We start from the raw sequence: 14423 nt of genomic DNA on the forward strand, positions 1-14423 counted from the left end.
CTTCGTTTCCAATTGTCTGGGAAGCATAAAATCCGTCACTTTTGGCATCACTCAACACACCTGAGAATGGGAAACGCAAATTAAAATAGAGATACTTCTTTACTCACTAGCTTGTTTGTCTAGTTACACGTTTGCTTGGCATAGAAATAGAATCATTGAGATGGGAAGGGCCTCAGTGCTCAGTTACCTGGCTCAGGTTTGGAGAAGGTCAGACAAATGTTTAAGTCCTGTGAAGGTTAGGCATTTTTATATTTTGGGCTTGCTATAAAAAGATTATATAAAATAAGGCCAAAAAACCAGGATTTGCTTACTCTAAAATTACTTGTCTTATTTTGCTCGTAGTCACTCTAAGGTGGAGGACTTTTCAATATATTGGACATGGTGTTCCATTTTAGTTATGGAGGAAAATACTTCCTTTTATTTTATTGCTTGTTTGTTTGATTTGATTAAGGGGCAAGAGTTTCTTGTCAAAGTCAGTAAGTCAATCTCAATTAAGTTGAAATGCAGTGAATTGTTATCTATATTATTATTCTCTAGAAATCGTTTTCTTCAGTTACTGAGAATTTAAGTGACCAGTTGCCTCATCACTGCTAATGTGATTCTGTTTAGTCCTAATGTCTGTAACAAAACCAATAAATAGCTGTTTGCTCTCACCCATAATCACAGGATGCCTACCTCTGGAAGAGGTCGAAGCCATTGGGTTGGAGGCTGCCTATCCTTCTGAAACATTTCTTTCAAGAGTTGTTAAAAATCTCTCATACATGGAAGAGCTTACTGGGCCAAAGAGTTTCAGTTGCTCCACACAACAGTGTGAATGCTGAGACCAACTTTTAAATAGCAGTGTGGAAGTGCTACGTGTCACACATGAGATGCCACAGCACTGAAGTGAAACCTTCCTAGAGGAAATCAGCTCTGACCCTGGACTTGGCTCTTCCAATCCTGACCTTGTGAGCATGAATATGAGTGTGAAAATCAGAAGAGAACACTTTCCTTTAACAAGTTTACCCTTCAGAAGAGCTGGTGTCCTTAGTGGCCACCAGGGATAAGAGAGTTCCTTACGTGGTTCCTAAGAAAGCACTGTGAACTGTAGCAGATGGCTGTGACCATCAAGGAGAGGGAGTGAGGGCTGACTCACAAGAGGACATTACCATCACCACATACAGCTGTGCTCTGGTAATAATGTTAGCAGCGAGAGCCAACACTTATTGAACACCAAATTCTCAGTCACATTTATTGAACACTCAGTATTCTAAGTGTGAGACATGTACTTTTAATAAAACTCCAAGCACCCTCCTGCGGCATTTTTTCTGGGTGCTCAAGAGTCAAATGTACTTTGTAAGTATAGCCTTGACTTCTTGTAAAAGGCAGGAGAATGTATCACACTAACCTGGAAAACACCAGAGGTTATCTCTTTAGGGGGTCATGATATTCTTTTCTGTTTCAGGATGTTGAAGGATTGACAAAGAGAATCCTCTAACACACAAATTGCTGTTGTCTCAAAATAAAATGGTCTTAGTGTCTGCTAAGAGCAAAAATATGAATTGTTCAGATGCAAGATGCAAACAATTGATATCTCTGAAGATAACCCTTCTGACGCTTACTTCTAATAACCATTTCCCAAAGGCGAGATGACTGTTGTCTCACGTTCTACTAATGCTTGCCTAGATGTCTAAGACCACAGAGAGAGAGGATGAGAATTAAGGCTCAGTAGGTGATGACAAAGATTCCTTGTCCTCTTCAAAGCAGCAAACATCGGTTCCACCCCAAGCTGGTACACAAGTGCCACAGGGAGTAAGTGTGGGAGCAATTACAATGAACTACTGTCCATTAGTGTGCTTTGCCTTATGTGAATGACTTCCGGGGGAGAGAATGGCTATGGTTGGTGCAACCTAAACGTAACTCGATGTATATAGAACAACCTTGGCCATATTCTTAAGCTTTAAGCCATCTCAGTAAAGAAGAACTCAATGACTGGAAGCAGGCATGAGCTTACCCAGTGAAGGTCGTAATCAGATGGCCTCGCTCTCCCTTCGTCGTCCTCATATAACGTGAAGCCTTCCCTGCGAGCCTGGTAATACTCCTTCCGCAACTTCTGGATGCGGTCGGCACTTCCACTCATGGGACGGCCACTGCAGAACATAAATACACACAGTCACACAGGGTACGTCATTCTGGGGACTCACTTTTTGATCTTCTTAAAGAAGCTGACCTCAACATTTGAAAGATTCAGTAATGTCATTCAAATATGTAAGGAAAACTGTGAGATCAGCAATCACAGTGAATGAAAAAACAGTCCTGACATGCATACCTGCAACTTCAAGGGTCAGACCATCTAACGTGAGATTAATAAATGCCTTTTGAGTCAGCAGGTAAGATAAGTTGCTGACCTTTAGTACAATTAAAAGAGCCATCCTGTTTTTCTTATACCCACAGAGTTTGGCAACATTTCAATGTGGGTATCTCATTTTCTCAACTAACTGTTGCCTATGAGATTGATTGTTTGACCTGAAGGTCGGATGTGACTCGGAGTGGGCATCTGCCAGTTTTCAATTCAACGAGACTCATGAATTTTGGGAGTGGGAGGTGAGGTATATGTACACATGAATATAGGGGAATGGGCTGGGCTATATGTAGGGAAAGGGGAGAAAGTGAAGCCAGGCCAAGAAGTAAGAAGAAAAATAGAAAGCTAGTGACAGTAGAATGTATCATATTGGCTACTTGTCCAAGGTTGTCTGTATTTTAGCCACATTTTTCTCTTGGGAATTACAGCTTCCCTGGTGACCCATCTACTCAGCCCCAAACTGGTCAGCCAGTGGCTCCCTTTCAGCTTGTATTTGTCCCCATCATTTCAACCGAACCAACACCATGTGATACAATTCAGGGCTAGGAAACAAGAGAAGAACGATAGGCAGAACTCAACTGTTGTTCAACTTCTTTGGTTCATTTGAGGTATAACTGAGAGCCCTATTGTGTTGGACCTCAAGTTAAGATCTGGGAAAGTAAAAATGAACAATTCACAGTCCTTGTCTGCAAAAAAGCACACAGTCTGGGAGTTAGGGGATTGATAGTGATAAAGAAGATTGCAATCCACTGAGACAGGTGATATAAGAGGTCTGCAGAGGCACTGAGAAAATACAGACTGCTTAAACTTTGACAAGGCAAGAGAACAGGGCCACAGGAGACCACAGAAGTCTCCAAAAAGAAAGTGACACCTTGGCTGAGTCTGGAAGGATGCATAGATACTTAACAGCTGGATAAGTGAGATGAGAAAATTCTGGGTAGAGGAAAGGGGAATTGCAAAGGACAGAAATGAGCAAGCATCTGGCTTTGGGGGAATGCAAGTAAGTCACTTGGGACAAGCAGTGGTCCTCAACTTCACTTGGCCTGCTGTACACACCTATCAGTTGGTGTTTCCTTTCTTCCCTCTCTCATTCAGGGAGCAAATTAGAATGAAAGGGAGTGCTGGTGACTAGGGGTATTTTGAATTTATACCAGTGACCTAAGTATATCAATTGCAAATTATGATATTTTAACTTAGTTTGTAACAACTCATCAACCATAATGATGCCCATGTGTCATAAGCATGTGAGAATCACTGGTCTAGTACACAGGGTACACGGGAGTGAGCAGGGAGGAGAGATAGGTATGACTGAGAAAGAGCAGTGCAGGCCCTATCGTGGAGAGCTTTACATGCCCAGAAGATCCCCAGATATTACAGTTGAGTTTTAAGTTTAAATAAGATACCTTATAAAATAAGATCTCTGAGAACAATAGAAAGAGGTCATCTACCTTTTGGTTAAAACACTTCACAGTATACTTGCAAACTATAACAAGAAAATGGTGATGAAACATCTTTTGGAGGAAAAGCATTCTTCCCAATCTAGACTGTAAGTTAATTGGAAGCATGACCATGTGTCAATATTACACACCCTCTCTACAAAGTTAGTACTGGGTTCTCGGCTTCCTACCTGCCCTACGGACAATGAATACCTGGCAGCTTTGATTAAGAAAAGACAAACCTTTACAGATCACATACCTTTATTTTTTTTTAGTGCGTATTTTAAAACTCCCAAACAATTCTGTCTCTATACCATGCCTTCTTTTTTTTTTACATAAAAGTTTTTTTCTTGAGCACTTGAAAAAGATAAGAAAAAAAAGGAAGGCCCAATATGCTTTTCTGAACACTGGGGAGCCATTTGGAACCCCTTTCTTCACATGTCAGTATGACGAGCTGCCCATGGGCCTGCATCCAACGAGCAGGCTTCTGCTGATTATGTGAGTTCATGGGCCTTGCTCGAACTCACCGAATGACTTTAACTAACACGATGCAAACATCACATTCACAGTCTATGAGTTTACTGAAGAAACTGAAGCATTGGATTGAAGCAGAATGAAGTTGTTAGTAATAATAAAAAAAAAGAAAAAAGAAACTGATAAGGCACTGTTTAAAAAAATCTACCATTTTCCTACACTGTGGTGGGGAAAAAAAAAATCATACTCAGACTACACACTATTCTTCTATGTCTCTAAATACATAAGTTTAAAAATATGAGTTTGATCAGATTTTAGCTCTCAGATAGAAGGATTAGGGCAAGAATACAAAATCAGGTGTTTAGGAGTCAGGAAATCTCCTGTGGCTGACAAGAACATGACCATTCACCCAGGAAAGAAATTTGGCCTCAGGGAAAAAAAAATAGGAAAACTGTCTAGAAACTCATGGACCATCTAAGTTCAAAACATGCTATACCTTCTCCCTCATGTGAATATTTTAAAGGAGATACAGGACACCATGCTCACCTGTCATGACCTAAGACTACATCTCAATATCGCCTTCTTTTTCTCTCCAACCCCCATTCTACCTTTAGTCCCTGTGTTGTATTTTTTCCAAGTGGGTGTTTTTTATAATAAAATCAGTGTTGGGAACTGCCTGGTTTCAGGAGCTGTAACCCACCCCCTCCTCCTGTGGCTAAGGCTGAGTGAGCGACTTTTGGACCATGAGCCACTAAGGAGACAAAGCTTATGTCCCTGGCAGGAGCACTGCTTCTGCTCCTTTTTTTCATAACTGGCCCCCAATGCTTGATCAGTTAGCATTCCTGACAGGTGAGATTCCCCAAGGGGGAACAACCTAAGACAGGTATGATCACATGGTGGCCCCTGGGAAGGACTTGGGGGGTTATGAAGAAAGGGGGTGATGGACCCTCACCCCTCGGCTTTGTTGAAGCCTGACTCCCCTGAGTCTGTGAGAAGTCTTTGAAAATTTCTTGGCTATAAGCCTCCTCTGCCTGACTTAAGCCTGAAACAATGACAGGGGGCGGTGTAGCCCTGTGCTGGAAAGGGCGGGCTCCCTGGGTGATCAGGCCTGAGAACAGATATGTAAAATCCTGTGAAGCCTGCTTTGCTATGAATGCTCATAGTTAAATGATAAAGGTCCGAGCAGAAATGAGTTTGTTTCCCAAAGTTTTGTAGCCTTTCAGCTGATAGACCCTGACTCAGAAGAAGTCTTAATAGTTCTTCATATGCTATCTACTGTTTGATCCTTACTGCCTGACAATGATTAATAAGTTGTACCTGAACTCCTGTGTGAAAAAAAAACACAATAAAAACTTGTCTAGGCTAGGGTCAGCATGCTCTCCCCTTGAGAGGGTGGCCAGGCCTCTCTGGGGCACTCCCCCCACCTCGAGGGAGTAGCTGGGCCATCCCTTTTCCTTCACAGGACTCAGTAGTCCATGTGAATTTGTCTCATTATCTCATCCATGATGCCATGGGCACTGTGGGCTGGTGCACGGGTTAAATCAGGAATAGCAAAATCTAATTTTATTTTTTAGCTTTTCCCTGTAGATAACATACACAAGTTCACCATCACATCAATAAAAATGATATGCACATTTACTGATAAGCAGTTAGCTGATTCCATTTTGTGTTGAGGATGCAGAAATTTGAAAAAGAATCTAGTAATGCTTTTGTCATAATAGTAGCAATAAGCATAATAGTTATAATTTCCAGAAACTGACATAGCAAACATAACTTTTATTCACTCCACTTTCTACCCACAGCAGACATCACTAATCAACTACAGTATTCTTCCCCAATGACCGTAGACATGGTCTTAGAATACTTCTCAACTGATAACTTCAGAAAGCCACTACTGATCCACAAGAGCTGGCACTTGAGTTTATTTTTAATGCTCTTATAACAGGTGCTATAAATATCTCCAAATATTAAATACAATTCAGAGGTAGGTTTTATCATTCTGTTCCATAGAGATGAGGAATCTGAGGCTCACGGCTAATAGATGATGGTCAAGGTTTATTAGACTTGAAAGACCAGTCTTCTAACCTGGGTGTCTTCATTGTACTTGTATCTTAGACTCTGGGTCGCCTAGTGGCATACTGAGCACGAGTGAAGGTTAAAGTTAGCCTTAAGCATTACTTTTTGTAGACTCTTATTTTCTTTTCTCTATTACATGTTATCTGTTGTAGTTTTCTGGCTTTATGGAACTTAGAAGTAGCAATTCTAATAAATATTTAGCTTAATAGCTTCAGAAGTAATGTCAGGTTATGATGTAACTCAAATACTCTTCGAACCACACAAAATCAGATAAAGCATCAGTTACCCAATCTCCAAGTCATTAGTTAGAAAAGTAGGCTTTCTGTATTAGTTGGTTGTTCATGGGGAAACAGTTAGCCATTCTTATTTTTTAAAAGGTCCTGATTTAGCTGTATCTATACTTAGTGATCAATGTCACTCCTATATGCTCAACGTGCTGAAATTTTATGTTAAATGAATTTAAACAGTGCAACAAAACAGATTTATTTTGTAGTGATTTATTGTAAATTACGCTGCCTGTACCTTTAAAGACAGTTATGTAGTTAAACAGACTCTTCCTATAAAACTTGAAAGCTGGGTAGAGTTTAAAGTTGTGATGAAGTTCAGAAAGCATGTCTTTTTTTTCATAGCCACCTATGGTAATACACACCCATATGCAATGTATGCAATAAATATCACAGTAAGGCATTATCTGCTCCTTTGAAATCTAACCTTATTCTTCCTAGTTCATAATTTATTCAACTAAAGTACATTTTAAAATGAGTGTTCATCTGGGCATGCCACAGTCTCTTCCCATTCTTGCTGCAGGCTGGAAAAGGAAACCAATATTTGTTAAGCTCCTATAATGTCCTAAAAAAGTATTTATGCTTTATATACTTCATCTCATTAATCCTCATCGAATTTAGGAGCATGACACTATTACTGACATTTCACAGATGAGTACACTGAGGCTCACAGGGGTTAAATACCACAGTTGTTGAATGGTGGACCAGGAGTTTGTGACTCCAAAGCCAGTGTTATTTCTACCAGATCATGTTGCCTTCAGAGAAAGGCATTAAAATGCAGCAGGCATTTTGTAGCATCAGTTCACAGGCATGTCACAGCTGAGGGAATTTAGCAGTGCACATTTGTAGCCATATCTTTTGATATTTTTATTTGCACAGATCTGTGCAATAAAAATAGAGATAAAAATAGCTAAAATAATACAAATACATGCAATGAAGTCTGTATTCATTAAAGAATGATGTTGGAGCAATTGCAGACTGAGATTTCTGAATAATTAATACTACATTTCTAACAGGCTTATGTGGGGAAACTGGTATAAAACTGAATGGGGTGTAAAACAGACTCCGTATAAGACAAAGATCTCACATGAAAGAGAAAGATACCCTGGTCAGGACCAGGACTGACTGGCAGCCAGGCTGCTCCTGGTAAAGTTCAACACATACTGAGTAAGAGGGAGTCAATCTCGGACAATGAACCACTGTTGGACTTGTGAACTGATTTGGGATGATTTTGTGTGTATGCCTAAGCGGGCATGTATATCAATACATGCACCCTAACTGTGATGAATTGTGTATGGTTAACTTCAAAGAGCTGTGTTCTTCCAGATAGCTCCAGGACTCGCAGCTCTTCTTCTCAAGGAGAGAGGTTTGCTTTTTTGCATTTGGTGAGTACCGCCTTCATTTGTGGGTACCAGCCTGGGGTCTCGAATCAGTGATGTGGTTAAGCAATAGTCTTTATAAAATGGAAACTTAACAGGAGATTCCTACATGGATGTGGTAATCCTTACAGAGTCACTGAATGAAACTATTTAAATTAGATGAATGCACGCCAACAATAATCAGTAGAATAGGGAGTGTTTTCAAGTTTGGGGTTAAATAGATTTTTAAATTTTTTTATGAAGTCACTATAAGTGGTATTTTGATGTTTATCATTAAATTGTTAATTATATACAGTGTTAGTCTTTCTGTACTTATAAAAGGGGGGAATTTCAAAGGTTTTCTCAAAAAGGGTTAGTCTCTTGAAAGATATGAAGAAAAACACCTTTGCATCCTTTTAAGAATGCCAAGGTGTTACTCTTTTCCTGTTTCCCACCCCCACCACCATGGGAAGGGTTGCTTGTCTTTCTGCATTCAAGGACCTAAAAATTATAGTTTTAACCTTCAAATTCAGTAGTATCATAGTTCTGACTTAGAAAATGGGGTCTATTTTTTCAAAGTGGGAACAGAGCTCTCAAAGTTCCTGAGATTGTATGGCATCCACACTCTTGATAACATACATAGAATCTAAAATATAATAAAATCTATATGTGATCTTATTTTACTAATTTTACCATAAGTCCCAAGCTAGCTTCTGGAAAAAGAAATTCAGCTGAGGACAGAGACAGTCATGGGCACAACTGTTACTTATTTTCTGTTGGTGACTGTGTTGCAGCCTGTCAAGGCCTGGCAGGTCCATTCAAGATTCCAACAGACAGAAGAAAAGGTGTGGAGCCATCCGGACGCTTGACATGCCTTATTCATGGGCCAGAGGGCCACACATGTTGCAAGCTGTGTGTGTGCATCGGGGAGCCCCTACCTCCTTGAGTACCAGAGACAAACAAACCAGAAGAAAGCCATGATATTGTATAATGCAGCGTGATTCTGTGCATGCAAGCCCACTTCAGGGTATGGGAACCATTTGTTGGGCCCAGTCTCAAGGCTATGAGAACCCTACTTATCAGGCCCATTATAGGTTATGGGAAACTGCTTCCCTTAGTTACCTAGACACCTGAGTGAGGAAGCCAGACTATCTCTGTCTACCCTACAGTAGTAAAGATTCCTGTCAAATAAAAATTGTCAGAGATTCTTCTCAATGCACTCAGGATCATTAATTCAAATTTGAAGATTTACAGAAAGTACAGACAGACAGCACTTACTTTAATATTCTATAGATTTGCTATTCATAATGAAAATACAATTATATAGTGTGCCCATATACACTAAAGGAGATTACAGAATAAATAATGGCTTTTAATGGGGCTTAATTCTATAAAAATCTTCAAGTGATAGTTTAGTTTTGAAAAGCTCTAAAAATTATCCAGTGTAAATATTCAGTAAGTATTATGATTATGTAAATTCTTTATTTTCCCCCTGCTCCTGATTTCTTACAAAGGATACCTGTTTTCTGAAAGGTATTGACATAATCATATGTAAAGTAATCATGTGTAATCATAATCATATTGACAAGTAAGATTTTTCATGGTTTAGTCCAGGGAAATTTTGGGACCCACAGCTGAGTGAATAACATTTATGAGTTCTAATTTCTTGCCAAATTCATCATCACTATTTATGATAATGGTCTCCATTTTCAATTATTTTTGCTAAAATGTTCCCTCAAATAAGAATATGCCTTTCCTCATATGGACATTCAGTGTCTCTCAGATTTAAGTTATCTTGTTGATTAGACAATTAATTGAGATTAATAACTTTTTGCTGACAATGACTGCCTAAAAATTCTACATGAAGAGTGATGAGTTTAGAGAAGATTAAATAATATTGTTAAAATAATATTATTAACAGACAAAACAAATTGTTCACATCTAGAATCTCCCTTTATTTCTAGAAGTCCATTTGTCAATTATCTCTGACCTTTACTCCGTGGTGGGTGAAGAAACAATGCTTAGACATTTTAAAAGAATATTTAATGTCACAGAGAAAACTGATGGCAGAATATAAGAAATAACTGTGCTCTATGCATGTATATAAGATTTTGAAAAGTATGTATTTGTATAAATCACTAAGGGCTGAACAAAATTACTTCTTATGTCAGGATCCTGTGGGGAAGCCGAAAAACTGGTGCAGAGGTCGGTATGTAAGTAGGGTCATAAAGGGGAAGAAAAACCACAAAGCACAATGATGCTCAGCTTCTAATCCTGAATATAAATCTTTCCCCAGCCATCCTGATGCTGCTTTGGGGCGTTCTGACCTAAAAGCAATAATCTGACAATGTCACTTGGCTTACCTGGACCAGACTTTGCCATGGCAACCTGAGCCTGACCTTTTTGTCTTTCTCAACCTGTTTCCTGCTTTCAGCATCTGCTCGCTTTGAGGTCCTTGTTTAGGTTTTTCCATCCCTAACTTGGTGGACTAAACTTTGACTCCTATAGCTTGAAGATTTGTGCTGCAAATCTTAACCCTGGACTAGACCTTGACCCCCAGTGAATCAAGCCTTAGTAAAAATAAAGACTCCTGCCCTGGGCACCTTTGATCACATATTGCCAAGCATTTCTACTCATACTGTGAACCACTGCTACCATTTTATCATTGAAAGCAATCTCACTGATGCATGAAGGACAACTTTCTCCCACGTGATTGATTGTTGTGACTGTGAATCTCACCAGATCAATGTCATCTCCTCTTCTGATAAAAGGCATTGCTCTACCTTTGCTCTTTATCACTTGAGACAATGCGAGGCCAATCTCTAAGCAGATCATCTCTAATCAGAACATTCTGCATCTCCATTTCCATTTCTAGCAGAGGTAGAAATTTCTTAGGAGTGATCCTGACAGTGTTCTCACAATTCAATAACACACAAGCTATTATTCACAGCTTCGACACACCATTGTAAATCTGCAACACATAATTGCATTATTCTGATGGTGTACGATGACTTCCTGGTTGTGTTCAAATTTCAGAAGCCAATTTCGCCATCAGTCATAAAATATCCATCTGAGCTATCCATATTTTGCATAGTATTCTAATATATTTCCTCCAACACAGGGCAGTGTTTCGAGTCTTAAGTAATTTGCACAAATACTGGACACAGAGTTATGTATAAGCATCTGATACACATTATCTCAAGTCATTTTCCCAATTTTATTAACAATACAAAATATGTGAGGTCACAGAAAAAATTATCAAGTGTTTCACATGGTAACTTTAGTTGTTTAAGAAAGATTTTAAAATAAAGTTGAAAAGTTCACAATGAATGCTTGCAAAACTAGCCCTTCATTTCTCCTCTACATCTTTGCAAAACAAGCATACATAGATGCAAAGAAAAACAGATTTGGATCACTTTGGAACTGTATATCTACTGTGTCTTTTATTAAAGATGATCACAAACCATGCTCTCAATTATAATTCATGTAGTTACAGCTGTTCTTACATGGCTAGAACATGTAAGGTTCTTACAAGTATAGTGACATTGCATCACAACTGCATTTAACTGATGCGCCAAATATTTGAGCTTAGGGAAAAATGGGGATCTGGGGGGAAATAGCAATTTAGGTAGTGATAGTGTTCCTACCGGCCATTCCATGTAATAAGCACATGCCCTGGACATGAGCTGAGTTGGTTTCTCTCAGCTGGCATGAGTTCCTAAGCACCTCTCATAATGTAAGACTGACATTGTGCCGAACACAATTCCAGTGTTTCAAGATATGCATTACTTGTACAACACAGCCCCTTATATGCAAGCCAACTCCTTCAGCTGGTGTTCGACTAGGGAACAGCCATCTGATGCCGAGCTAAAAGAAACAGTGTTGGGTGGATTTAGTGAGTCTAGGTGGGGTGCAAAACAGCCTTCTCCTTAAGGGTTTGTCAAGGTTTATTCTGACTACACACAGTTTTTATCTCACATAATGGCTTTAGAAACTAACCTTAAGAATTTTCTCAAAGAGTGTTATAGTCTGAATAATTAACAAAATATCGATTAAAAGGTAAATGGAAGAAATCCATAGAACTTGTATTATTTTAACTGTTATTCACATTCTTGAGCTGAACAGTAGTGGTTTAAAGAGAAACAATAAAGTTTGGCTGCTCATATAGTACTCAAGCAAATTAACAATATTATAACATGCACATGTCAAAGAAATTCTCACCAGCAACTGCAGGACTTAGGAGATGGAATTATTATCTTCTAGGCTTAAATCAAACACAGCTTGCGTTTTAGAAATACACAGCTGACATTTAGATGGGAATTAAACTCTCAGAGTCAATTCTGGGAGAAATAAGCCTTCGTGGGCTGCAGGCCATAAAACCTTGGGATTTCCTAGGCTTCCATAAAATTCCCTCTTCCTCAGAGGAAAAAACATAGATGTTTATCTCCTCCCAAGGGATCACAGAATGCCAGCAAAAGCCACTAATTCCCAAAGCTGGACACCTAGAACTTTTCTTTCAGATGGTAAGGAAATAAGGTCTAATTGATTACAAAATTCTAAGGGAAAAGAAGCAGCTTCTAAAAGATTTAGTGTATGGATGCTGTTTTTTTTTTTTTTAATTTAGAGGCATATATCAGTCAGGATAGGCTATTGCAAGCTCGGTAACTAAATGTCGATAGATTAAACTAGTAATTTCTCACTCGCATGACAAGGGTTTCCTCTGCTTCCAATGGAGGAAGTTGGGAAACTAGCAAAAGTGACAAAGAAAAAATAAACATATAGAAGAATAAAGTTTTCAATTAAAAGAGCTAAAAATTGTGATTAGGGGTTCAATACTAAATGTTACGAGACAACGTCTTCTAAATCTGTGAGATATGTCAACTGGTCCTTAGCCGCCCATTACGGTGATCTAATAATAAACTGTCTAGACACCCAGAAGGGATGCAAGGGTCACACAGGTATGCGATTGTGGGGCTGATCTTAATTAGCATATATATGGTATTAAATCACACTACCTCATAAGCCTAAAATTCTACATGCAGTATTCTCACATGATTAGCATAATAGCAATTAAGTCCAAGAATTTATCAAGGACACTTTTGATATTATCCAATTCCTTTCATTCCTTTTATACCTACATGCTTGAATACTGAGCTCCACACATTTTAAATAAGGTTATAATAATCAGCCAATCCAAACAGATTCTCAACCCCAAGGAGCCACGTGAAAAGTTAACCTCTACTTAGGTCCCAAAGGATGTGCAATCCAAGAATGTCCCCTGCTCTCATCTGCCTGGGTGTAAAATGAGCTCCGAGACCTTCGTAACCTCATGCTGAGCCTCTGACACCAGGGCTTTATGGGATAGAGACAGCTTAGATGATCTCCTATGAATGGTTTTAGTTGTTTTAGAAGATACTCAGATTCCTATGAATACCGTCTAGGAGCATGGAGACATTCTTTTCAGAATAGAGTAGAAATTAATAAATTGGCATCAAACTTAGATCAGCTGCTTTTATAAAAGGTTTTCAATAGTCCTCTGAATGTTTTCAGATCTGTACAGTTATTATTTACTCTTATAAATTGCGTGCCCCTGGTCCTAATGATGTCAAGGAGATTAAGACCCAGAACCTGACCCCCAGAGATTTTGCAGTCATGTGAGGGCTGTGGAGACATACATAAAGAATTACAGTGCAATGTGGCAATTATTATGAGGAAATATCACGAACGATAACCACATCCTGTAGTAGCTTAGAGGAGGAGGTGAGGAAAAGCCTCAAGGGGAAGAGGAGAGCAAGCATGAGGAGTGCGAGACTGGGCATGTCCAGGAGGGAGGAACGCCTGTAAAGGTGCAACTTGAAAGGTCACATGGTCAGGCACAGTGGGAAGGTGGGAGTGGGTGCAGATATCCTGGGAAATGAAGCTGGTCGGTCTTGAACAGCTGCGTATGCCGGTCTTTCCCAAAGGGACGATGACATGGAATCACTGGAGGATTTCGAACACTGTAGTGCCCTCACGAGAGTTACTCTTTACGTCAGGATAACCCTGAGAGGCCCTTACTTTCTTTGACCCCACTTAGCATAACCTCTGAAGTGACCCTCTACGGGACTTCCCTTGCCTTCATATTTGATGATTTCTTGAGTGTGTCTCGAGTTCAAGGGACAAGGCCGACCATATCGTTAGTGAAGGTCGCCTTCTATTTCCAGTTCATCACTAGTTGGATACTGTGCCTGGAGGGTCACTTTAGTTTGAGCCAATGGGACACTGAGATTCTCTTTCAGTCTGAAAACGTTTTCTACAACCAGAGCTCTTGTTTAACCAGTAACATCCACTGGTGATGAAGCATGATGCATCGTTAATATAGTGATAGATTTCCCATTAGCAACAGGGCACTGGCTGCCGAATCAGAGGGCAAAAAGTTAAAAAAACAAAAGAAAGCAAATGAAACCGACCCATT

The 14423-nt window shown here is 39.5% G+C and overlaps 1 protein-coding gene across 1 annotated transcript in view; it reads right to left on the reverse strand.

The window, feature by feature from the left end:
* The window catches only part of PARD3B (par-3 family cell polarity regulator beta), a 976716-nt gene that overhangs the window by 94167 nt on the left and 868126 nt on the right, over window positions 1–14423 (reverse strand). The window contains exon 21 of the mRNA XM_037043522.1: window positions 1994–2129. Within this exon, the coding sequence (XP_036899417.1) occupies window positions 1994–2129 (136 nt within the window). The remainder of the gene's footprint in view (window positions 1–1993; window positions 2130–14423) is intronic.

This window comes from Sturnira hondurensis, unplaced genomic scaffold (assembly GCF_014824575.4).
Source record: "Sturnira hondurensis isolate 20B ecotype Veracruz unplaced genomic scaffold, ASM1482457v3 Scaffold0004136, whole genome shotgun sequence".
NCBI classification, from domain to species: Eukaryota; Metazoa; Chordata; class Mammalia; order Chiroptera; family Phyllostomidae; genus Sturnira; species Sturnira hondurensis.